Genomic DNA, 26,079 nt, shown 5'->3' with positions numbered 1-26,079 from the left:
AGGGTGACTCAGTCAGCAGTGTCCCCCCAATCAAGGCAATTATAAGAAAGCCATCAATGAACAACTAAGGTTGCAATAAAAAATTGATGTTTCTCACCTCTCTCCCTTCCTGTCTGTCTGTCCTTATCCATCCCTCTCTGTGTCTCTCTTTGTCTCTGTCATGAAAAAGAAGAAGAAGAAATAAAAGACATCCAAATTGAAAAAGAAATACAAATATTATTTGCTGATGACATCATACTGTACATAGAAAACTCTAAAGTCTCAGTCAAAAAACTACTAGACCTGATAAATAAATTCAGCAAGGTTGTGGGATATAAAATTAATATTCAGAAATCAGTGGAATTTTTATACACCAACAATAAACTGTCTGAAAGAGAAATTAAAAAAACAATCCCATTCACAATTGCAAGAGCAACAACAACAAAAATAAAGTACCCAGGAGTAAATTTAATCAAGGAAGTAAAAGACTTGTATTCAGAAAATTATAAGACATTGATAAAAAAAATCAAGGAAGATACAAAATAGTGGAAGCATATACCATGTTCATGGATAGGAAGAATAAACATCATTAAAATGTCTGTATTACCCAAAGCAATCTATAAATTCAAAGCAATTCCTATTAAAATACCAATGGCATACTTCAAAGATATAGAACAAATATCCTAAAAATTTATATAGAAACAAACAAACAAACAAAAAACACAAATAGCCTCAGTAATCTTGAAAATGAAGAATAAAGTGAGAGGTATTACACTTTCTGATATCAAGTTATACTACAAGGCCATTGTACTCAAAACAGCTTGGTACTGGCTTAAGAACAGGCATACAGATCAATGGAAAAGAACAGAGAACCCAGAAATAAACCCATGCCTTTATGGTCAATTGATATTTAAAAAGGGAGGTAAGATCATAAAGTGGAATAAAGACTATCTCTTTAATAAATGGTGTTGGGAAACTTGGATAGGTACATGGAAAAAAATAAAAAAAGACCACTAACTTACACTATTCACCAAAATAAACTCAAAATGAATAAAAGACTTAAATATAAGTTTGGAAAGTATAAACATCTTGGAAGAAAACATAGGCAGTAAAATTTTTGATATCTCTTGTAGCAATATTTTTGCTGATTTATCTCCACAGGCAAGTGAAATAAAGAACAAAATAAACAAATTGAACTATATCAAACTGAAAAACTTTTGCACAGCAAAGGACACCACCATTAACAAAATAAAAAGACAACCCACACAATGGAAAACATATTTGCTAATACATCTAATAACCAAAATTTATAAAGAACTTCTGAAACTCAACACCAGGAAGGTAAATAGTCCAATTAAAAAATGGGTAAAGTAACTGAGTGGACACTTCTCCAAAGAGGACATACAGATGAACAATAGGCAGATGAAAAAATATTCAATGTCACTAATCATCAGAGAAATGCAAATTAAAACCACAATGAGGTATCACCTGACACCTGTCAGAATGGTGCTCATTAACAAAATAGCACACCATAAATGTTGGTGAGGGTGTGGAGAAAAGGGAACCCTCCTGTACTGCTGGTGGGAATGCAGACTGGTGTAGCCACTGTGAAAAACAGTATTGAGATTCCTCAAAAAGTTAAAAATGAAACTGCCTTTTGACCCAGATATCGCCCTTTTAGGAATATATCCTAAGATTACCTAATCACTGATTCAAAAGGAGATATGCATTCCCATGTTTATGGCAGCATTGTTTACAATAGCCAAATCTGTAAACAATTCAAGTGTCCATCAGTGGAAGAGTGGATTAAAAAGCTGTTGTACATATACCCATGATCACATGGTCATGAAAAAAAAATGGAAATCTTACCTTTTGTGATGACAGGGATGGACCTGGAGATTATTATGCTAAGGGAAATAAACCATGCAGAGAAAGACAAATATCATATGATCTCACATATATGTGGAATCTAATGAACAAAGTGAACTGAGGAATGGAATAGAGGCAGAGGTAGAGTCAGAGCAACCAGGGGGACAGCTGTCAGAAGGAAGGGGGGGTGAAGGGATAGGATCAGAGAAAGTGAAGGGATTAGTGAAATTATATATACATAACACAGAGATACAGATAACAAGACAGCAAATCCCAGAGGAAAGGGTGGAGGGAAGTAAGGGGTAGGAGTAGAGAGGTTGTAATGGAAGGCACATTGTTAGGGGGTGAGGGTATTATACTGAGTGGCACACTTGAATTCATGTTAACACAATAAATTAAAATTAATAAAAATTAAAAACAAAACAGTCATAAAAAATAAATAAAAAATAAAGTAACACAGTTTAGCTTAGTCTCAAATAACTAAATTACCTGAGTTTTAAACCTTGTTCTGCCACTTAACAACTGTGTTACCTTGGGCATGTGATAATTGATCTGATTTTTTTTATTTGTTAAGTAGAAATAAAACTTACCTCTCAGAGAAAGATGTATAACCCAAAAGGGAGGCCTATCATATGTGGATGACACCAGAAAAATAAGAATTGCAAATTAAAGTCTTGCTTTATTTATGTGACATTTGATAATACAAAAAGAAAGAGGTCAATGTTGTATTAAAAAAAGGAATCATAATTCTACTGTATTTCCTTGTATTTTCATTTCATTCTTGTGTTCATTGTTTTTTTTAAATCCATAAGGTTACTAGAGACAATTATCTAGCTCAGTTCTAAGAATTATTATGAGAATTATATACAGAGGGCCCGCGGGTTATGACACAGTTTCGTTTCTACAACAGTGATGTAACCTGAATTTTGGTGTAAGTCTAAACACACCCTAACCTAAGTTACTTACCTATCCTAACACAGTTGTAAAATCATAATCTAGAACATAAAAACACAACTGAGCCACAGAAAAAGGAAATGGACATAAATATACTGTAGTGTACACTGTACTGCGTATTCTTCTACTGCGCATAAGCAAACTAGTTTGCTCATGTAGTCCATAAGTACGATGCTAATGGCATAAGCCAAAACACTTGTGTCTCAATTTTTTTAAGTTTTTATGGGAATGAGCATCGTAAACTCTAAACATTATATGTTGAGGCTGTTGTAAACTGAGGACCTTCTGTATGTGAGAAAATCAAAAGTTTGGCAAATAGTATAATAGGTAGCTGATAATTTTTAGTGTGAGAGGGACAAAACATGAAAATAAAACAAGAGTTTAATAGTTTCTTTGCTTACACCTAACTGCTGGGGCAAATTTTGCCCTTGATAAATGGCATTCAGGCCTCTCTCAGCTGTGCCAACCTCATCCAATTGATTTCCTAGAGCATAGTGTGCAGACTGCGTAAAGAGTAAGGGCAGAAATCTAAAAGAATTAATGTATCAGAGAAAAAGATTAGATATGGAAGGAAACAGAAAACATGCAGAAGGAATGTTGGCCTTGCATGGTGACTGCGGTCGGAAACTTCTGGGAGCCTTGGATGAAAGAAGACTTTGAGTACCAGCACACTGTGGTAGTCCCTAAGAGTAAGAGAGATGTGAAATTAATTTTTAAAGTGTTTAAGACATTTGTTTTTGAATGTTCTTCATGTATGGCCTTTTTCACAAGAGAAAAATAAAAAACTAAATTGTTTTTCAGTTAGTTGTTTTACTGCTTGACTATTTATTGTATCTTTGACTCCTAGTCTGTGATAGGATGTTTTGAGATCAGAATAAGTCATTTTGGCTTTGTGCAGGGTACAGTATTATTATTATTTAAATCCAAATACATAGAGAAAAGCAAAGGGTATCATGGAATCCATAGCAATAAAGAGCAAGCACATCAGAATCAGTTCAATGAATGTGTGCTGAGCACCTGCTCTGTTGCAGCCATGGTGGTAGAAATGGCAATGTTATAAACTAAGGTCTTTCCTTCAAGAGAATTCCAGCTTTGTGGAGGAAATACTGAAACCTGCTGGACATACTATATAGGAAGTATTATCATAAGAAAAAGCATAACAAAAAAATTGTTCTACATAGAATTAAATAATTCATTTTGAATTAAAGAATTAGAAACCAGATTCATACAAAAGATTGAATAATTCAACTGAATCTTGAAGCACAGATAAGATTTGGGTGGGTTTTACTGAGAGAACGGAGAAGCTCACAACGTGATCTTGAAGCAGAATTCATTTGTGATAACAAATATATCCCACTGTTATGCTTCCTGTTACATATGGATAAGATAAAATTATATATCCTATATCTATGGTGAATATAGATTCAAAACCTAAATAAAATACTTAGCAAAAAAAATTATGAAGATAATATAAAAATAAGGTGTGTTTACTAGATGCATGCAAAGTTGGTTTAATAATGGAAAGCCAACTGATATAATTTACCACGTTAAAAGTAGGTCAAGACTGGACTTACAAAGTCAAAGTTACAGAGTAATAGGAGCCCAACCCAAACTACAAGCACTGGACACTTGGGGATATAAAAATATGTTTTAGTGACAAGTAACAGTGCCCTTACATAGATGGGTGGAAGGTAAGCAGTCACAAAAACCCCCTGGTTTACATAGTTTGCTCAGCAGAAGACTCCTTCCCTACCTTAGTGTACCACATTTTCAGTGGAAGTGGTTATACAATTCTCCTGGACAAATGGATTCAATTGTATTCCAGATTAGGCTGAAGAATAAAAAATGACAATGTACTAGTCATCAGTATTATTGCAAGTCCAAAGGAAGTTTGAATGAAATTTACATTTTGTTTGGAAATAATCATAGCAATTAACATGGTTGAGCAGTTACTATTGATAAGCCATATCTTCACTGCTTTTCAAGAAATATATCTCTTATTTTCCCAACAACTCACATGTCCATCATCATCTTTGGGATGAGAAATGCATAACTTGCCCAACATTATAAATGTAAAAGCTTTCAGGCTCCAGAGCCCACACCTAAACCACTAATCTATATCTGCCTCTTCCAAAAGAAACATTTGACACCTTCTTTTCTTGGCATTTATTTCCCCACATTTGATCTCAACAATTTGTCTTACATTTTCAATTTGACATACCACTATAAAATAAGCCCCAGTCGCTATAAGGTAAATCTGGAGAGCTTTCATAAAACTGTGTCAAATCTACTGTCCATTTATATATGTGAGCCTGCGTGTGTGTAATTGTATTATTTGCAAACTACTGAGGCACATGTTCTCTAACTATCACATTAATATCAAAAACACTCTTCTTGTTTTTTTTTCCCACACTCCTTTAACAAACACTTCCCCACCCAACTCAACCTATGCACTTTCCTTGTTACCAGCCTGAGCAGGGATGGGTGGCTACATTTTCTGAATATTTCCTTATCACTCTTCCTGAGTCATGATTATCATTATTACTTTGGTTTCTTTATTCTCCTTTGTATGAGGTATCTAAGTTTCAGAGAAACTCACGCTCATTTTCTTATCTTATACCAAACCAAACATTTCCTCAGAACACTTACCAAAATTTTTATATTTAATCAACATTGATTGAGCAGAAATATGATATATGTGACTCCCTTATCTGAGCATGTAAAGGTGAAGATAAATGTGTTAGGTACTTGTGGGGAAAAGAGCTGTGCTAGGCTTGCTCACTAGCTTACCAGCTGCAAGCACTTGGCTTGATTAGTGTGTAAGCACGTGGCAGTGCCACATGTAGATAGCCATGCAAGGCTATGAGTGCTTGTGGTCAGGGCGGATTGCAGATGTGGATTGTGGATTGCCTGCCCCTGACTGTGAGGGGTCATTTTGCTGTTTGTTCGCTTGCTGCCATGAGAATAGGTGTTCCCCTACCTTTTTGCTCATCTGTCATTGCGAGAATCTATTAAATGAGAATGGCCCAATTCTCTCAGGCTTTGCAGTTTTTCTATTGCCTGCCATTCATTTATTTTTGCCTTTACTTCCTCTGCTTTTGGGGTAAAATTCATAAAATGTTCTCTTTGGCCAAGGTTCATAAGTTTAATAATATGTTTTCTTCTATGTAATTTATTGATTCAGATCTTATATTTAGGTCTTTGATCCATTTTGAATTAATTTTTGTACATGAGGACATTAATTTTAATTTCTAGAAAAAAAAACAGAAATATCAGTCAATGAAATAGAATAGAGAGCTGGGAAATAAACCCTTACTTTATAGTAAAATAACATTTGACAAAGGAAGAGAGAACTTACAATGGGGTGAAGACATACTATTCCATAAATGATGTTAGGAAAATTAGACAGATTTATGCAAAAAAAATGAAACTAGACCACATTCTTGCACCATACAACAGAATAAAGTCAGAGTGGATTAAAGGCTTAAATATAAGATTTAAAACCATAAAACTCCTAGAAAAAAAAACAAGCAGTAAAATCTCGGACATTTCTCTTAGTAATACTTTTTATTTTATATCTCAGTAGTCAAGGGAAACAGAAGAAAAAATAAACAAATGGGACTACATCATACTAAATGGTTTTTGCACAGCAAAGAAAACCATAAACACAATGAAAAGACAACCCACTGAATGGGAAAACATATTTGCCAATGATACATCTAATAAGGGGTTAATATCCAAAATTTATAAAGAACTCACAACTTCATATAAAAACAAAAGAAAACAGAACAAAGAGTCCACTTGAAAAATGGGTAAAGAACCTGAATAAACACTTTTCTAAAGAGGACATACCGATGGCCAATAGACATATGAAAAGATGCTCAATATCACTAATCATCAGAGAAATGCAAATTAAAACCACAATGTAGCCTGACCTGTGGTGGCGCAGTGGATAAAGCGTTGACCTGGAAATGCTGAGGTCGCTGGTTCAAAACCCTGGGCTTGCCTGGTCAAGGCGCATATGGGAGTTGATGCTTCCAGCTCCTCCCCGCTGTCTCTCTCTGTCTCTCTCTCTCTCTCTCCCCCCCCTCTCTCTCCTCTCTAAAATGAATAAATAAAATAAAAATTAAAAAAAAAAACCCACAATGTGATACCACTTCATACCTGTCAGAATAGCTGTCATCAATAAATCAACAAAAGCAAATGTTTGTGAGGATGTAGAGAAAAGGGACCCCTTGTACACTGTTGGTGGGAATGCAGAACAAGGGCAGCCACTCTGGAAAACAGTGTGAAATTTCCTCAAAAAGTTTAAAAACTGAAGCTGCCTTGTGACCCAGCAATTCCATTTCTGGGACTATATCTGAAGAAACCCAAAACACTAATTTGAAAATAGCTATGTCCCCTGTTTTCACTGCAGCATTATCTGCAATAATTAAGCAATGGAAGCAGCCCAAGTGCCCCTCAATAGACAAGTGGATAAAAAAAAGTGTGGTACATATTGTAAGGTGGTCAGCAATGGGGGAAGTTCATGTGAAGAACCAGACCCAGGAACATTGGCTGGAGTCGCCTACATCCATGTGCTCCCAAAGAAACTTCCCAGGAGTCCTTTGGAAAAGAGTGACTGTCCATCAGCCAGTGAGATTTCATCACGTCATATTAGCTCAACCACACTAGACAGGACTCTTTAAATATCTCCCACACAGTTTTATCCATGCGACTTCCCTGGCCTGTGTCCCCCAGACCAGCTGCGTCAGAAACTTCTTTTCCGTTCCGAGTGCGTGTGTGCCCATGGAGACATCCCGAGCACATCCACTTTACTTATCCATCTGGTGGCAGAGCTTGAGTTGCAGAATGTCAATTCTCAACTCTGACCACTCCGAGAACTGAGGGTGGCCATAGAGGCATAGGAATCTAAACCTAATCCAAAAACATTCCTGGAATTGCCTTATCCAAAATCTCTCCCTCCCTAAAGAAGAAGAAACTGTTCTTCTCCACTGTGGTCAGGCCACAGAACCCACTGGATAATCAAACCAGGTAGCCTCCTGAAGGGACTATCAGTTTTAACACCCTCACCAATTTAACTATCGCCAAAAGAACTGGGAACTGGTTAAAGATCCCTTACATTCAGGGCTTTTAGTTATTTGTGCTCCCATCCTAATCTCTGTGCCACCTACTACATGGTGCAGCTTTCTTAGGCCAGAAAAACCTCACCTAAGTCCTCCACTCCTAATCTTTCCTTCTTTGCTGACTCTCAACTCTCTCCCCCTCCTGTCTGACCCCTGGGGCGCTCCTCTCTCGGGGCCCCTCTCTGGTCCCTCTGCAGACCTCTTTTGCTCGGGTCTCTTCCCTCCAAGAGCCCCTTCTCCTCCCTTCGCTGGATCCTGCCTGCAGCTGCCCACTGAGCCCTGCCCTGACTGCAAGCATCACCATCACTGGCAGAATGATTGCCCCTTGTGGGCAAATGGCTCATCCTCAGCTCCTCTTCATGGAGGATGGGCCACCCAAATGGGAGCCAATCTAGCCAGGTGGGCCCACTGCTCGAACTCCTAGACATCATGAATGACTGACATGGCCTGGACTCGGAGACCCCCCCATCATCCTCCCCAAACTCCAGGTAGGTTAATGCTGCAAATAGCGGGTAAGTTCATCTCATTTCTTGTGGACACAAGAGCTGCCTTCTCTCTTTTGCCATCACACCCTGGACTTCTAGTTCCCTCACAGGTCTCGGTTATGGGAGTGAATGTGACCCCTTTCCCCTTCACACACCACCTCTGACATGCAGTTTGGACAGAATCCCCTTTTTGCACTCCTTCTTAGTTATGCCATCATACCCTGTACCCCTCCTATCTTGGAGCACTGTACAAAGTCTTGAAGCCACGATCCAGCTGATGACATCTTCCTTACTACCAAGGGCTACCCCATAATCAATGCTACCTTCATTTCTAACCATGTCTCTCTCCTCAAGCTTGCCCCCATGCAGGACCGCTGGCAGTTGGAACAGGTGTTCCTTGCGACTACCCTCAAAACCACCACCTTTCGATCTCCCCCTCCCCACGATGCCCCTAACCATCAGGAAGTAGCCAGATGAATAAGTGGCCCCCCTAATTAACACAAAAGGTCGAAATATAAGGTGGTCAGCAATGGGGGAAGGTTACGCGAGGAACCCAGACCTGGGAACTTTGGCTGGAACCGCCCACATCCGTGGTCACCAAAAAAAACTTCCTAGGAGTCCTTTGGAAAAGAGCGACTGTCCGTCAGCCAGTGAGATTTCGCCATGTCATATTAGCTCGGCCACACTAGACAGGACCCTTTAAATATCTCCCACGCAGTTTTATCCATGCGACTTCCCTGGCCTGTGTCCCCCGGACCAAGGGGCATCGTTCGGGAAGCGCTCTGTACTCAATAAAGCTTTTTCTTATCCACACTTCGTGGCTACGCCCCTTCCTTCTTCCTCGGCCGGGAAAAATGCCTTACACATATATGTAGTGCAATATCAATTATAAAAAAGTTGGAAGTAACTTAAAAGTAAACAAAGAGACAATTCATGGGGTAAGAGAGGGTTTTAAACATACAGCTAAAATGAACTGTATCCTAAGACATTTGCAGACAAAGTCATTTATGATGAAATGGTAGCCCCTGCTGATCTCATGAGAGTTCCTCAGCTGAATCAGTAGAGTATGTGGGTTCTTTAAATAGCAAATCCACTGGTAAAGCCCAGGACAAAAGAGTCAGATTTGAATAAGATGCAAATTTGAGCAGCAGACAGTAATCTGAATAAGGCTAGTTGGTCCCCTTTGCTGGAGAAACAGGAGCTTTCTGCATTGTAGTACTTCCCACCAGTTTTTCCCAAATGGAAATTTAGGTTCACAGCATTAGGGTCTAAACAATGTCACTTTCTCTCATTTCTATAATAATTTTAATCTACTCTTTCTTTATTATTATTAAATGAGAGTTGGGAAGCAGAGAGACAGAGACAGACTCCCGACCTGATTCACCCAGCAAGTTCCCTATAGGGCAATACTCTGCCTATCTGGGGCTGCTGCTCAGTTGTTGGTCAACTGAGTTATTTCAGTGCCTGAGGCGAGGCCATAGAGCCATCCTCAGTGCTTGGGGCCATGGCTGTGGGAGAAGAGAAGAGAGAGAGAGAGAGAGAGAGAGAGAAGATGGGGGAAGGGTGGGAAAATAGATGGTTGCTTCTTCTGTGTGCCCTGACCAGGAATTGAACCTGGGACTTTCACACACTGGGCCAATGTTCTACAACTGAGCCAGCCTGCCAGGGCCTTAATCTGCTCTTAACACTTTGTTTTAAGCTTTCATTGTCTTTGAATTATTTTGTTTGAATTACAACTCTGTAAATTGAGAAAGCTGACAGTATTGCAAAGAATTCTTGTTCATAAACATAGAAATGGATTCTGTCAGCAGAGGGAGATAACCGATTTCACTTCCCATTGTGTTAAATGCTTTCTTGCATCTATTGGTTTAATTTCATTTTAATATTTCTGGCTACCTATAAAACTATGGCATTTTCAATTCTCCTCTGAGACACTATGTTGGTTTTCTCATTAATTAATGAGTTAAATACATTCTTTAGCAAGCATTAATTTTATTTTAAACAATTGTAATTTTGCTTTAAAAAATGCATTCATGGGGTATGGTCAGTCTGACTCCAGAACCCACATTCTAACAACAAAACCATAGTAACACCTTTACTATAGTAAAATTTTATTTTGTACTAACAATATCACAAACATTCTAACACATGTGGTTTTAAACCTGTGTGTTCCAGAACACCACTGTGCTACAAGAATTTTTAAAACATGCAGTACCTGGCTCTATAGGCAGGGGCACTGACCTCTTTTCCCTTAGATTGTCAAATAAAAAAAATGACAAAAGCCAACATAACAATAGCAACCCAGTGTGAATGAATCAAAATTATATCAATTTTTTGTCGGATTGGCAAAAAATATATATCTTGGTGTGCCACAGAATTTTAGTAATTTATGGTGTGCCATGCAATAAAACAAGTTTAAAATCATTGCACGAGCTGGGTGAAGGGGATGAAAGAATTGAGCAAAAAAGGACAAGAAAAAAAAAGAAAGAAAGAAACTCACAAACATGGACAACAGTGTGGTATTTATGGGGTTGGGAGTGGAAGGCAGAGGAGGTTATAAGGAAGATAAATGGTGATGGATGAAGACTTGACCTGGGGGCGGGGTGGACAACATAGTGTACAGAGATGTGTTGTACAACTGGGCACTTGGAACCTGTATAATTATGTTAACCAGTATCAACCCAATAAATTCAATTTAAAGAAAAAGAAAGTTGTTTCTCTAACAGCTTGAAGAGGTTAAATAAGTTCTTACCCCTAGTGTTATATTTACTCCTTAAGTTCTTTCATAGCCACAAAAAATTTCTGCTTGCTTAAGACTGACTTGCTTAAGCAGGACTCTCTACTTCAGAATTTGTTCAACTAATTCCAGAATCACAACCTCTTCAGGAGGTACAGAGAGTAAATGCCATTACTCTCAACTTAGTGATATGGAACTAACTTGCAGGGTCAAAGGGCTTGGTCAGTATCACATGAGCACTCAGTGATGGAGCTAGTACTCCAACCCAAACCTTCTGAATCTGAATTCTTTTTTGTTGCTCTATTGAAGGAGGAGTCTGTTGGGTCATCTCCAGACAGGTGGTAATGCCCAGCGGGAAGGATTCTACTGCCAGGTGACAACATTCACTGTGAACCTGGAAACAGTTCATAAGCCCTGGAAGAATTGACCCTAGCATGCTCAACCAGGGTCTGACCACTGCTCTGAGATGTTTAGATCTTAGGACTTACTAGGATAATTAATACTGCAACATTCCCACAAGGCTTTCTTTGTGTCTGGTATTTAAAGAGTTGACTGTCGAAGGACACACTGGTGGTACACAAAGCCTTGCAAATAATTTATCAAATGTAACTGTGTGTAAATTTTCCTGAGTATCCAGATACCAAGAAGGGTCTAGTGGTGTGATGTAATCACAAGCATACCTTTTCTCCTGCAAGGAATTCATTATACCTACTCAAGTCATTGTAAAATCATTAACCTGATTGTGAGGTACACTCCAAATAGCTTACTTTCTCTCATTCAGCTTTGAAGAGCTCACCATGGATGCATTTTACTTTTTAGATGTTCATTTTCATTCTTCCAGTGTTTGCCCAGATATTTTTATTTTTAACAGAGAGCTGCCTGATGCTCCACTTGCTGTGGAATAGAACTGCAAAGATTCCAGCTCATTGTCTAAATTTAGAACTTGAAATCCAACTCCAGGGGTGTGGGTGGAATGCCGCAACCATTGTCTGCTGAACTCCTTGCTCTTAAAACTGCTGGTTTGTACTGCTGGTTGAACAACTTTCCCTTTCCCGTGGGTGTTTCCTGGAGGCGAACCTGTCCTATTGTCCCCTTGTTTTACAAATATCCCTTTTAAGGAACAACGTATTTATCCTTTTTTCCTCTTTCTGGTTAGCTTTTTTTTTAAGCTTCTTCATTTTATAACTTTGGTGACATTCTCTTCTCCACATACACACAACCTCTGTTAAAGATGGCATAGTTAGATAACAGGGCTACCTCCTGAACCAGGCCCAGGTAATCACAAACCCTGAACAAGGGCAGCCTTCAGGGTGAAACAGTACACCAGTGAAACCCAGCACTAGAGTTTCACTTGCTCTCAGTTACCCAGAAAAATTCCTGTAAGGAAACAAAATAAATGAAACACTGTGGGCATTTCTTCCTTTTAAACTGCTCCAGGTTCGTGGTGCTAGCTGACACCTTATTTTAAAAGTTTCTAACTATTTCTATAGTATTTCCATTCATTCAAAGATAAAATTCAATAGCAATAAAAACATTGAAATAAAAAAAATCAGTTATAATGAATGTCCTCACTTCCTTTTACTTAATCTGAGATGAACTTCTGAATCAGTGATTTGGCCAGAGTGCCTGTTTATCCTCAATTAGCACTTCAACATCAAGTGACACAGAAAGGAGACTTGTGGCTGTGGCAGAGGTACTTACACAAGACTGAAACTAGGGCTTGACTTAGTGAAGTGCTCTGAAGAATTCAAATGACAGTGGCATAAAGCATATTCATTGGCAGGTACTCAGCGCATGCTGTAGCTATGAGGGTGTTACCCTAGCTTCGTGGGTAAGTTAGTGACTTTGAGTTCAGACAGCTCTAAATGTGCATATATTGTCATTTGTGTGCCCTTGGTGAAAGCTTTTCTGAGTCTCAATTTTTTCATCTATAATAATTCATAATATCAAGAGTTAAAATTTTAAAAACATGCATGTCAAGTTCTTCGTAAAAAGCCAGGCTTAGTACAAATAGTGTACTTAACCATACAGTACTTAACCATAATTTAACTTTCTCATTATATGGCTACTTCAAATGTCAAAATCATTCTCTTTAGCCTTTTAATGGTTGTTGGTTTACATTTTCATCCTAAGTAAATTGCCCAGTGCAGTGTTTCAGACTTCTCAAGACTGTTGAGATCTCTGTTTGGAGACCTCATTAGGAAACCAAGAAAAAAGTTCCTTGAAAACAACATATAATTGACAAATGCAATATATATATGCTATATTAAAGAATGGTACAACTGAAACCTACCTAATTTTACTAATGTTACCCAGATAAATTTAATAAATAAAATCAGGCACAAAACATTATCTTCAGAAATAGTATTAATGACACAAATGGTTAATCCTGATCATCATCTAATTTGTAGGTCATCCATTAACTTTGTAAAAACAGATTGTTCAAAATCACATCATCTTACACTATATTATTTGTCCGTTCTAAAACCAAGGGTTTTTTGTTGTTGTTGTTGTTTTGATATTATGGAGCTTCTCTGTTTTTTTTTCCATTGGTTCTTTTTCAAGTGAGAAAGATAACTGTGTGGATTTGAGTCACTTACTAAATCCCCAGTTCTTCTCATGGAGAAAGTTTAGGTCAGTAATTATGAACCAGAAAAACCTGATTTCTGAGGTTTTCCTTAGAAGTAGAGTGACCTTGGACCTGTTACTTAATCTCTCTAAACGTTTTTCATTGAAGATGGAGTGAGATTGCATTTGTATATAAAGCATTTTAAATAATGCCTGGCATATGATAAGCACACTATAAATGTTGGCTCTTATTGTTGTTCTCTTCAGGACTGATTTCTAGACCACAGAGTATATTCTTTGATTTCAGGTCCACTCGATTAGATTTGAGATCTGTATAACTGCCCAGGAACACAATAGTGATCATCTTGGTTCAGTGTACAACACTGTTTCAGTTACTTTATTGAACAAATCCTAACTTGAAGAAGGCCAGGCAATGGAAATTTTTATTTCTGACCTTTCATACTTACTTGAGCACCCCTAACTTGGAAGCTCATTAGACTCTCAGAAAGAAAAATAATTTATTAATCAAATATTGTGCACAGATGAAACAACATATCATTTGATAATACTTGTAGTGATCCAGGCATCTCTTTTATTCCCTTTGGCTTATGGCTCAATTAACAATTAACAGTGACATGTCCTAAAAGGAAACATTCTCTCTGCACTCCTGGGTTTTCTCAGGATGAGTTAGAAATAAGACACTTGACAGAGCTTAGTCAGAAAAAAATCTGCAATAAACCACCTGTCTTATTTGTAAATGAAATATACTTGCAAAAACTATTGATAACACCAACAGATATTTATTAACTTTATTTATAAGTTACTTTTTTAATTTGAGAAAGTTGTGAAATATAACCAGAAACTCTTCTTTTCCCATGCTGAAAATTCTTGAACACTTATCTCTCCAGTTAATATTCATATGTTAAAAGAATTTCTTGTTTGAAAAGAAGGTCCTTTATAGAAAAAATTCAAAACTGAGAAATTAAATCCTAAGGGAAATTTTCCTCAATGAAAAGCAATGTTCCCTTTCTTCACTAGGCACATCATACTATGCAGAGACAGAGCTTCCAAATTCATTGTCTCTTTGAAAATATACTATGATTAGAATTGGATACCAAGGTAACTATCCCCAAGTATAAAAATGCAATAATTTTGAAGAAATAACACAGAAATAAACAAAGTGTGATTGAAAAAACATGAATCCATACTTAGACCTTATCTCTGAGGTCTATTGATTGATGGGTGCTATATAGAGATGTGGCCAGGTAGAGTTGTGATCATGTTTTTCAATGCCCTCTATTTCTGTTACATCCTCTCAATGGCCTCTATTAAGACAATCAAATGGCCTCTCAGAAAAGACTCGGATTTCTGTAATTTATGCCTCTCTATGTTATCCAATTAATGTATGTCCTATCTTATGAATACATTTTTAGCCTAAATAATTATGAATTTTAGTGATCCAGCTCTCAACATAAAACACATATTAATATAAGAATTTTACATATCTGATATTATTGAATCTTTATTCTCATTTTATGATGTAGATAAAATTGAAAGTTTAAAATTTTTATTTATTTATTCCTTTTTAGAGAGGGGAGAGAAAGAGAGAGAGAAGAGTAGTAGGAAGCATCAATTCCCATATGTCCCTTGACTAGGCAAGACCAGGGTTTCAAACCAGCAACCTCAGTGTTCCAGGTCAACTCTTTACCCACTGTGCCACCACAGGTCAGGCATGTAGATAAAATTAATACCTTGGAATATTAACAATAAATTTTATCTCAAGGAGGATAATTAAATAGCCCAAGGGGGCTTACAAGTACAAGTGGTCTGACTTCAGCACTTGAGCTCTGAACGAGCTATATTGATTTAAAAATCTAAATGCTCTAAGTGGCAGGTATCTAAACAGGAAAGGAGGTCTTCTGGTGACTTTCTTGGGACTGAAACCAACAGTTTGAGCTGAAGACCTGAGCTCTGCCACATACCTGCCATAATAGTCACTTGTTATATAGCAGTGGTAATTCTATCATGGAATTCAGGTGGTAACCCTAGCCCTCTTCCCATGACCCTTTAACTTTTCCAAGAAGAGAAGTACAGAAGTATATGGGCTTCATGAGCAAGAAAAAGATGAAGAAAGCATAAAAAGTGTTCAGGATATCAGCTCCTTTCTGTCATAGCAGTTCCCCTTTTGCAACCAATGGTCAGAGTTTCTTTTTTATTAGATTGATTAAAGACAAAAGAGGTACCCATGGCATCACATCAAGGCTGGGAAAGATGAATAAGAACATTTAACTCATCTGAAACACCAGAAAACATGTCAAAAACCTTAAGGTGGAAAGCCTGTCTGTGTAGACAAATACAAGAAAAGGCTGCATTACTCAACTTCAGAATTCATAGAAATCCAAAACCATTCAGCCTAGCACTATAAATAGGTTTGAGAAAGAAAGAAAGAAAAAAGCAAAACAAAATAAACTTATGAAGAAAAATTAAATAAAACTTTATAAGTTATGTGTTCAATTTTTTGAGGTTGAAGATAAAAGGGAAAATCCAGCCACTGGCAGAGAAGGTAGTCTGCTCAGTGGACCAGATGCCAGGCCTAGGAGAACACCCCTTGTAGAATTCCCTCCCCTCCCTGAGATGAGTAAGGAAGAAAAACATGATCTTTCTCAACACTCAGGAGGAAACTTTTTCTGCTAAACCATGTGGTGTCTGCTCAAAAACTCATCATGCAAAACTGATACCTGAGTATTCTTCAAGCACTTACACTCTCAGCTAATCCTCAGAGTCACTAATGGAATGAAGATCAGATCACATGCATTTTGAAACAGTCTTGGATAATAAACAAAGAGGCTGTTTCCACCATGAGCTCCCCAAGTCCACCAGAGCTACCAAGACCATTTTGCGCCCTCAACCTGCCTGATCTTTCAAGCAAGAGCTCCAGGGCTACTTCCTAGACTTGGGCAGCCCTAACCAGACAGTGACTGGAAAAACAAGAGCCTTGGGAAGAACAACTCCATTATGACTTCTACCAGTCAAAAGAGAAAATTTCTCTCTACTCACAAAATACTATCACAACTGTCCTAAAATGGAAACAACATCTCAGAGAAAAATAGTAGAGGTTAGATGTCTCCTATTAATTTTTAGACCTTGGTGGTGACTCCAGGAAGGGACCTTCTCAATTTGGATTTCTGGTGTTATGTGAGTAGTCCAGGAAGGGATGTAGGTATTTTCCACCTCTCAAGAGTCAGCTGTGTGTATGGATTTGGAAAGGGAATTCTGATGACACACCTCTCGTTATCTCCATCTCTAGTTTAACGATAATGACTCACTGACTCCTTCTCCAGGAACATAGGTTTTTTTCTGTGGCTTTGACTGCAGGTTTATTTAAAAGAAAAACCCAGACATCTCTTGGTTTTATGTGTGCTTCTTCTAAACCTTTGGGTTGATTGCTATTATGTGATAGTATACAGTTTTATTAAAATCCAAAAATTTAGGAAACTTAGAAGCTGTCTTATATTTCAGATTCAGAAGAATAAAGACAAGTAGCTCTTTTGACTGCCATTTCTACCACTGCAGCAGGAACCTGAGTGAATGCCATTCACAAATTGTAAATCCGTGGAAAGTCATATATCTTTCATCAGTCACTGACACCCATGGGTCAACACTACAGGATGAGCCCACGTCCTTCAAGAGAAAGGAGATGCTCAATGGCATCAGGTAGTTTCTCAAGATTTCATTCTGTCACCTAGAAAATAAGAATGCCTGACATCTTCTCTAATCTATTTTTCAGCTGAAAAATGTTATTGTTACTTCATTTATTGAAAATTTACTATGTACAAGGCACTATAGTAACAACAACACAGCCAAAGCAAACAGAAAAAAAGATAAAACAGGAGATAAAAAAAGACACAACTGATAAATGGATAAAATTTAAAATACATAAATTATGCTTCCCATACTTTAAACCAAAACCATGGAAGTGAACACACACACGTGCAAGTGTAATTCCCAGGTAAGTTCCATGACATGTCCAAAGTGCTGTGGGGGCCCCAAGGAAGAAGGGAATCACTTGATCATTTCTCATTAAGGGAATCAAGGCAGGTCTAAGAAGCTGGGTGAATTGGATCCTGACCTTTAAAAGGGTATAGAGTTAAATTAGTTGCGGATGATTGGAGATGTCAAGCACAACAATGATAAAGTGCATTATGATTAATTGATTACTATAGATTAGCCACTTGGCACAATAAATAGTACTTAATAAATTTTTATTCTATATGTAGCCAGAAGAAAGAGAATGGAAAGAGAGGAAAGAGGAAGGAAAGATAAAGTCATCTAGTAAAATTGGTGAGTTGAAGTGTGAGTTTCAAGGTCAATAAAGATGAAACAATAAAGATGTAAAATTAAATTGGAAAATAGTTTCAATCCTTAGGACAAAATATCATACCCTACAAATGTACATCTAATAAACACCTCTTGTTTATGTCATTGCTATTTAAGGTCCATTTATGGCTATTTTGTTTCCAATTTTTGTTTTTAAAATAAGTGCTACAATTATGAAACAGATAAGCCAGAAATTAAGATAAAACAGAAATTAAGTTTTCAAATTAATTTTTCAGTCTTTACACATCTGTCTATTGTTGCTACTGATTCAATATAACAACATTATGACAAATTTTTCCTCTCCCCATAAATATAATTATTGAATAGTGCATTCAAATTCAAAACCAAATGCATTCTTTTGGGAGGAAAGTCAATTAGCTTATAAAGCCAGCAACTCACCACTTGATCTTAGGCAAGATGTCCTCATTTGTAACCTCCTGGAATTGGGTCAGAATTTTCTAGGCCTTCTCTTAGGTCTACCTTGATTTTAAGTTACACATGCATACTGTCAAAGTGAATTACCAATCATGTTGTATCTCAATAAATTAAACAGATCACACACTCTTAGAAATTTCCCGGGTGATGAATGTTTGTCACTCACAGGGAATTATCTACAAAGTACACCGGCTAAGAATATGGTACTGCCTATAAGCTAGTGCTCCCAATCCTCCAAAAAAATCCCTGCCTTTTATAGATGTATGTCTAATAACTTCAAAAAAAATAAACTTAATAAATTTCTTCAGATTCTAAAAAATCTTCTTTTACAATAAGTAGCTAGCCACTTGAGAAGCACAGAAACAATCTTATGCACAAACTATTTCCTTTGGAGCAAAGGCCTGTGGAAGCTGTAGTATTATTCCCTTCTGTGTCTGTGCTCTGCTGACCATCTGGACCCAGCTGCTGAGATCTCTTCTGCGCTCTCTTCTCCAGATTCATACTCCTCATCTACTGCATAAAATAGCGGTTTGGGCCTTAAAACCGCCCTTCTACCTCCACCAGCATGTTCTTGGCTTGTGCCTCTTTGATAGCCAAAGTTGGATGGCTTCCCTCTTCTGTTTAAATTCTTTATTGGGATTATTTCTTGTGTCAGCTTTCTTTCTTGAAGCCTGATTGTTCGAGAGTGTGCAGTGAACATGACCAAGGAGAGTTCTGAATCGCTGCTGTCCTTATCTAGGAAATTATGAAAAGAAAGGGTGAGAAGAAGACCTAAGATCAGAATGAAGACAATACCCAGATTGTAAAATCTCAGAATGAAACTGCCATTTTTGAGGCTCCAACTCTAACACTCAGCTTTCTTTTTTTTTATCTTATTTTTATTAATTTTAATGCAGTGACATTGATAAATCAGGGTACATATGTTCCGAGAAAACATCTCCAGATTATTTTGATCTTTGATTATGCTGCATACCCCTCACTCAAAGTCAAATCGTCCTCTGTCACCTTCTATCTGGTTTTCTTTGTGCCCCTACCCTCCCCCCCACTCCCTCTCTCTCCTTCCTTGCCCCTTCCCCACCCCTCCATCCCACTCCCTGTTACCATCACATTCTTGTCCATGTTTCTGAGTCTCATTTTTATGTCCCATCTATGCATTGGTTCAATCAGCTTTCTTATCGGCATGATTTCCTCTTTAAAGTTTGCTACTCTGGCAGGGATGAGCAATGAAGTTGACCCTTGAACAACGTGGTAATTAGGAGTACCAACACCCTGTGATGTCGTAAATTCATGTGTAACTTTTGACTCCCCCCAGAAACTTTACTAAACCTTACTGTTGAGTGGAAACCTTGAAGATAACATTAACAGTCAATTAACACATAATTTGTACATTAGATATAATTCTAGAACTTATAATAAAGTAAGCTAAATAAAAGACAATCTCATTAAGAAAATCATAAGGAAGAGAAAATACATTTATGGCACTGTACATATTTATTTTAAAAATCCAGGTATGAGTGGGCCTGTGCAGGTCAAACTTGTGCTGTTCCAACATCTACTGTAGAAGTTATATGTGCAGTGTTATAAATAAACAGAAACATATGAAAATGAGTATCAAACTTGTCTCCTCCAGGTCAATAGGAAGTGATTTTTATAAAATCAGAACAATAAGCCTTAAGGCACAAAGATACTTTGTGTTTTCAAAACCAATGTTAAACTGAAGGTTACATGGTACTGTGATGTGAAAAAGGCTGTTTTTATCCAGTTTTTTTTAATTTTTCAACCAGTGGTTACCAGAAGGGTTTAATCTGAGTTTGTTCCCTTTTTTAACCTTGAACTAGCCAATCTTAGAAAAACAGAGATGCGTGTGGGCACAGTAGAGAGCCATGTATGGCCAAGCAACTCTAACTAGGAGCTTTCATGTCAAAAGAGGTAAGAAGATGAGCAGATTGTGGCTGGCACTCAGTGGCAATGATGAAGAGCAAGTCCATGCACTGGAAACTTACTTTGTGTTTGTCCCTGTGCGAATAATTCTACATCTATTATGTCATTTAATCCTTCATTATAACCCTTTGTGATGAGAATACATTTATGGCACTTTGTGATGAGAATACATTATGATGCTTGTTTCTTAGGTGAAGGTTTCAGGAAGTTCAGTGACTTTCAGTATCACACCGAAGATAAGAAAGGAGTTTGAGCAGGACCTGTCCAGCTGCTCATCCACTCTCCAGCAGGCTGTCACTGTCTCATTTATACATGTCATATGTGGATCAGAAAAGTTATGTCATGAGAGGAGAAAAGACATTGGGAATCTATGTAATGTCTCCTCTTGGGGGTCTTTCAAATACCTATGCCATGCCCAGGATATAGCCTTTTCCTTCACTGTGTACATATCCTCCAAGGAATATTTTTACAGTCTTTTAAATTCTCATTTCCTCAAGTTTTACCCTTGTAAATTTATTTTCCCTTTAAATATTCTCCTGAGAATTTAGGTATTTTTCAGGCCTTTTATTTAAATATGAAAAGGTTATTTTCCCCACTTTCTATTCCCTCCTAAAGAAAGCAAAGCAAAGCAAATTGAAAAGATCCCCAGAGCTAGAGCTAACATGCACACAGGTTTATACTTGAAAAAATGTATGCAGAATAGAGAACATCATAAAATCTTTAAATACTCTTTTCAATAATTTTTTATTTTATTTTCATAATGTGACCAAATTATCCTGAGAAAGTAGTCTGTAAATTAAGAGGGACAGAAGGCTGGAACCAATGCTCTGGATAAAGAAAGTATTTGTATATTATTTGTCCACTTTTTCACAACTTCTCTTTAATCTGTGCTCTACGATCTGGCCTGGGACCCAAGTTCCTCTTGATCTTTTGGTGCCTTGAACACTACCTGGGCATTACCTAAAACAATAATGGCAAGGATGCGTCTGCCCCAAGGGCTTATCCTTTCTCTCGCTCTAGTCACCATTGACTAGAGTGGGTTATTGAAAAGTGGGTTTCATGCACCAGAAAGAGGCTTGGGCAGGTAACTTGCAATAAAATCATTAGATCTATCCAAAATGGGAGAAAGTGGTTCTCTGGAAAGCAGAAGAAGGAATAGTAGAGGCTGTGCTTTGTTCAGTGGTTCTCCAGATCAGCACCCAGGCAACTTAGATCCAGGCAGAGATCAGTGAAGACCTTTGCAGCAAAATCTGAATATCTATTCTTCTATCTGCCACCTGATCAGATCATTAACTTCTGGACATGCATCCTGGGGCTGAGTGAAGGCTAGAGCTTAATAAGTAGGATGAAAGCGGACTTCTGATACAGATCCAGACCCCCAGTGCAACCCTTTCCCTCATTTCCTCCTCGTGATTTGCTTTAGTTGCAGTAAAATATACATAACAGAAAATTTAGCATTTGAACCATGTTTTTGACTTGTAACCATTTTTAGGTTGTATAGTTCTGCAGCACTAAGTGCATTCACACTGTTGCACAGCTGTCACCGCCGTTCAGGTACAGAACTCTTTTTGTCGTCCCCAACCCATATGAGTTTTTAGCAGTCTCGGGCAGGCACAGGAAAGGTGTGCAGGCAGGACTTCCATACTTGTAACATCAAGTGAACCTCAAGGGCACAGGAACGTTGCAAGAGTGTTTGCAGACTCCCACACCAGCAGGGAGCTCCCAGAAATCTAGAGTAAGGGATGTAGGGCAATGGGAGAGCGAGGAAGGAAAGTGCTTTCCAATTCATAGCCTGGTTAGCCAGGGATCACCTGCTGGATGAACATTTCCCTCTGTGTTCTCCCATAGAGCCCCTCTGCCCATTCCCTGATCTCATCTGGTGCAGAAAGACTTCAAGGATTTAAGTTACTACACCCAGATACACACTGAGGACTATCTCAGTCTCACAATGATTATTATTATAATTCTTTAAAATTTATTAAGGATAAGTCCTACTTTATTACTTTTCCTTATCAGGTTTCTAGGTTGACCATTCTTTTCACTCACTTAATAAAATTTAGAATGAGTTGAGCACATTTGAAAGAAAAAAATTGGTACAAAGACTTCATTTTATTTCTAGATTAATTCATGTATGACATTTCTGGTGTGTTGTCTTCTTTTCTAAAAACATCTTTATGTACCTATGTCAAGTCCTCTTTGATATCCCTCAATAGTAATAACAATAATAATGGCTAATATTTATTGTACATTTACTTGGTGCCAGGCACTGTTCTAAGAGATTTTTGTGTATCAATTGACTTCATGTCTGGACAACACTTTTGTATATGGAAAGTACCAATATTCTCTTCTTTATAGAGAGGAAATGAAAGTATAGAGGGGTAGAGTTTTATGTTTTCTTCAGCTAAGTCCTTGTTGGGCAGATAAAATATATTATGCTCACTTTGTTAAAGATGGCGCTGCCCACGTAGAGACCCGTCACCCAGGTGATATTAAAGTGTGTTGGGGGCGGGCTGTGGGCAGGCAGAATCCTTGTAGCCTGGGGCTTGGTTTTAGGACTAAGCCTTTCCCACTCTTTCTGATGTGGGGTGGTGCAATCCCATCATGACTCAGATATGTGACTTTGTATTAGAGACTTTCCTATTTTGTATATTGGATTAAAGGTTTTGATTTCTACACTATAAAATGGAGGCAGAACAGGAGCTTGCGCTCTTGGTTCCTGAAATTATCATTAGAGGAGAGAGCAGAGAGGAGAGCAGAGAAAGGCCACGTGGAGGAGGCCAGGAGAAGCAGCCAAGATGGTGGAGTGTTGAGTGAGAAGCCAGTTTGTGCAGAGTTTGTGCAGGGAGAAGGAAGGAGATAGGGAACAGAGGTGAATAAGTCTGGTAAGCTAGAAACCTTTGATTCTAGGAAACTCGGATAAGTCAGTAGCTTTGTGAGCACTGAATGTGAGTGGGTTTTGGAGCCCAGTGTGTGTTTTTACTTGCCCGCTGGCGGCAAGCTAGAATTAAAGATGATAGTCCACCAGTTTTTGGCTCTGTTGTTTCTTTGTTGACTGTCCGAATCCAGTGCGAACCTGCATGGGCCAGGCGGCTATGATGGTGGCCCTGGCTACTGGTCATACAGTCCTAAACATATTTTCCTGTGATTTTATGATTTTTACTGAAAGTATGAGTAAGATGCCTTTTAGGATATCTATTGAAAAGATAAGGTCTTTTGACCTACTAATCTGGTGAATAATTAATGTAAATACATTTCTAAATAATAAACAACCTCAACTCTGGAATAAATTCCACTTTGTAAGATGTAGCATTCCTTTATTGTTCTCCTATATTTTGTGTATAATGCTTTATTTAAGATTTGTATGTTAGTGCTCAGGGAAATTATTTTCTCTACTATAGCATGTGAAATTAATGTTCATCTCGTAAGAAATGATTGTAAGACTTTCATGCTTTCTATTTACTACAACAACATAAATACCACCAGATGATTCATAGCAGGAAGATTTTTAAAAATCATTCCATTGTACACCCCGTAACTGGTGCTCTTTTATTTGTTTGCTTTTGTTTGTGGAATAACTCTTTTGTAACATAAAATAATACTAGTCACAAGACTGATCTAAGAAAAGACCAAGGAGACAGACATGAGAGTCTTCAGGACAACAAAGGTGGCATATCATCTTAAAAAAAAAAAAAGGCTTTAGGACAGAAACACAACCATTTGAAAACAGTGTCTATCTTAATCTACACAAAGATAAATCTCAGATGACTTTGTTTATATGAGAAAGTCAAACTATTAAAGTTCTAGATGAAATTTTTGGGTAAATCAGTTTCTAATTATTCTGTAGAAGATCAAGCATATTTGATAAATCAAAACCTGAATGGAAAGCCTGTCTAAAAATTAAAAAATAAATGTGAGACTTCAGGAAAAGTCATTAGCAACAAATACAAGACAATAGATGATATCCTTGTTATATAATGTTCTTAAAATCCAACTTAAAAAAACAAACAACCAAATAAGAAAAAAATGGACAAAGCAAAAACAAAAACTTCCCCAAAGGAAATACAGTTATTTCTAAAATTATGAAAAGATGTTAAACTACACTAAAAATAAAAATTCATATAAAAATTAAATTTTATCTAATTACATCATAATTACTCAAAAGTTTGACAATAGCACAGTGATGGTAAAAGTGTTCAGAAATTACCTTTTTCATAGACTGTTGATGTAAGGGTAAATTTTAATATGTCATTTTTTTACCTAATAATTTTACTTTTAGGAAAATGTACTAAGGAAATAATTGTTTATTTGTGCAAAAATCAGTGAAAAGTGATTCAAGGCACTTATTTTATTTATATATTTCATTGCTTACATTCATTAGAAATTGGAAATACCCTGACCTGACCGGGCGGTGGTGCAGTGGACAAAGCATAGGACTAGCATGCGGAGTACCCAGGTCAAGACCTCAAGGTTGCTAGCTTGAGTGTGGGTTCATCTGGTCTGAACAAAGCTCACCAGCTTGAGCCCAAGGTTGCTAGCTTGAGCAAAGGGTTATTCAGTCTGCTGTAGCCCCACAGTCAAGACACCTATGAGAAAGCAATCAATATATAATTTAAGGAGCCATAATGAAAAATTGATTCTTCTCATCTCTCTCCCTTCCTGTCTGTCCTTATCTATCCCTCTCTCTGACTCTCTCTCTCTCTCTGTCTCTGTCAAAAAAAAATTGGAAATACCTTAAATATTTGTCAGTAAGGATTTAGCTAAATAAGCTATGATGCTTTTGTATAATTAATTCTTATTAATTCATTTAAAATGATCAAAAGGTTCATACCTATTAACATGGAAATATGTTCACAATATGTGGTTAAGTAAATTAAACAATTTATAAAAGTTATAAAATAATGACTACATGACATTTTTTTTATCATTGATGCTGGTGTTTTTATGATTTCTTTTTCTTTTTTTGTATCATGTATATGGTTAGGGTAGGAATCAGGATAGTGTAGAGGTAATTATAGAAAGATTTGTACCAAAATAGTCAATAGTGATTATATCTGGGTTTGGAGGTTTCAAGTACTTTCAAATTCCTTTGTACGCTTTTCTATACTGGTTAATTTTGTTTCTATATCAAGAAAGTTTTTAAATAAGAAAATAAATAAGGTTAATTTCAAAGAGTAATTATATTCACTCTTCAAAGATTTAATTTTAAAATTCTGTCTTTAGTTTATTTAAATTTACAATGTAACTTAAACTTTTGAAAATTTAGGAAAATTTAAATTAATAGCATACATGCATACAAATGTTAAGAGGAAAATATTTAATCAGTAAATTTGATGAAATTATTTTAGCAAAGTTTAAACAACTTGCAAGAATTCCAGTAATTTTTAAACCATGGATGAATTCTGAAACTTCAAAAATGTGTCCATTTTTTGTTTCTCTAAGACAGGACTCAACAAATTATGACCCTTGGACTATATTTAGCATCCTGCTTCTTTCTATATGGCCTATGAACTAAGAATGATTGTTACATTTTATTTGTTTGTTTGTTTGTTTATTTATTTATTTATTTTTAGTGAGGCTGGGGAGAAAGACAGACAGAGACAGACAGACA

General features: G+C 37.1%; 1 protein-coding gene across 2 annotated transcripts in view; it reads right to left on the bottom strand.

Annotated features, from left to right (window-relative positions):
* Positions 1 to 17,025: 17,025 nt before the first annotated feature.
* The window catches only part of SLC9A4 (solute carrier family 9 member A4), a 62,899-nt gene continuing 53,845 nt past the window's right edge, over positions 17,026 to 26,079 (bottom strand). For both annotated transcript variants that reach the window (XM_066377505.1, XM_066377506.1), the window contains exon 12: positions 17,026 to 19,265. In XM_066377505.1, the coding sequence (XP_066233602.1) occupies positions 18,949 to 19,265 (317 nt within the window). In that variant the 3' untranslated portion in view covers positions 17,026 to 18,948. The remainder of the gene's footprint in view (positions 19,266 to 26,079) is intronic.

Source organism: Saccopteryx leptura, chromosome 3, assembly GCF_036850995.1.
Source record: "Saccopteryx leptura isolate mSacLep1 chromosome 3, mSacLep1_pri_phased_curated, whole genome shotgun sequence".
NCBI classification, from domain to species: Eukaryota; Metazoa; Chordata; class Mammalia; order Chiroptera; family Emballonuridae; genus Saccopteryx; species Saccopteryx leptura.
The sequence above is the reverse complement of the archived record's forward strand: the minus strand, read 5'-3'. Positions and strand labels throughout refer to the sequence as shown.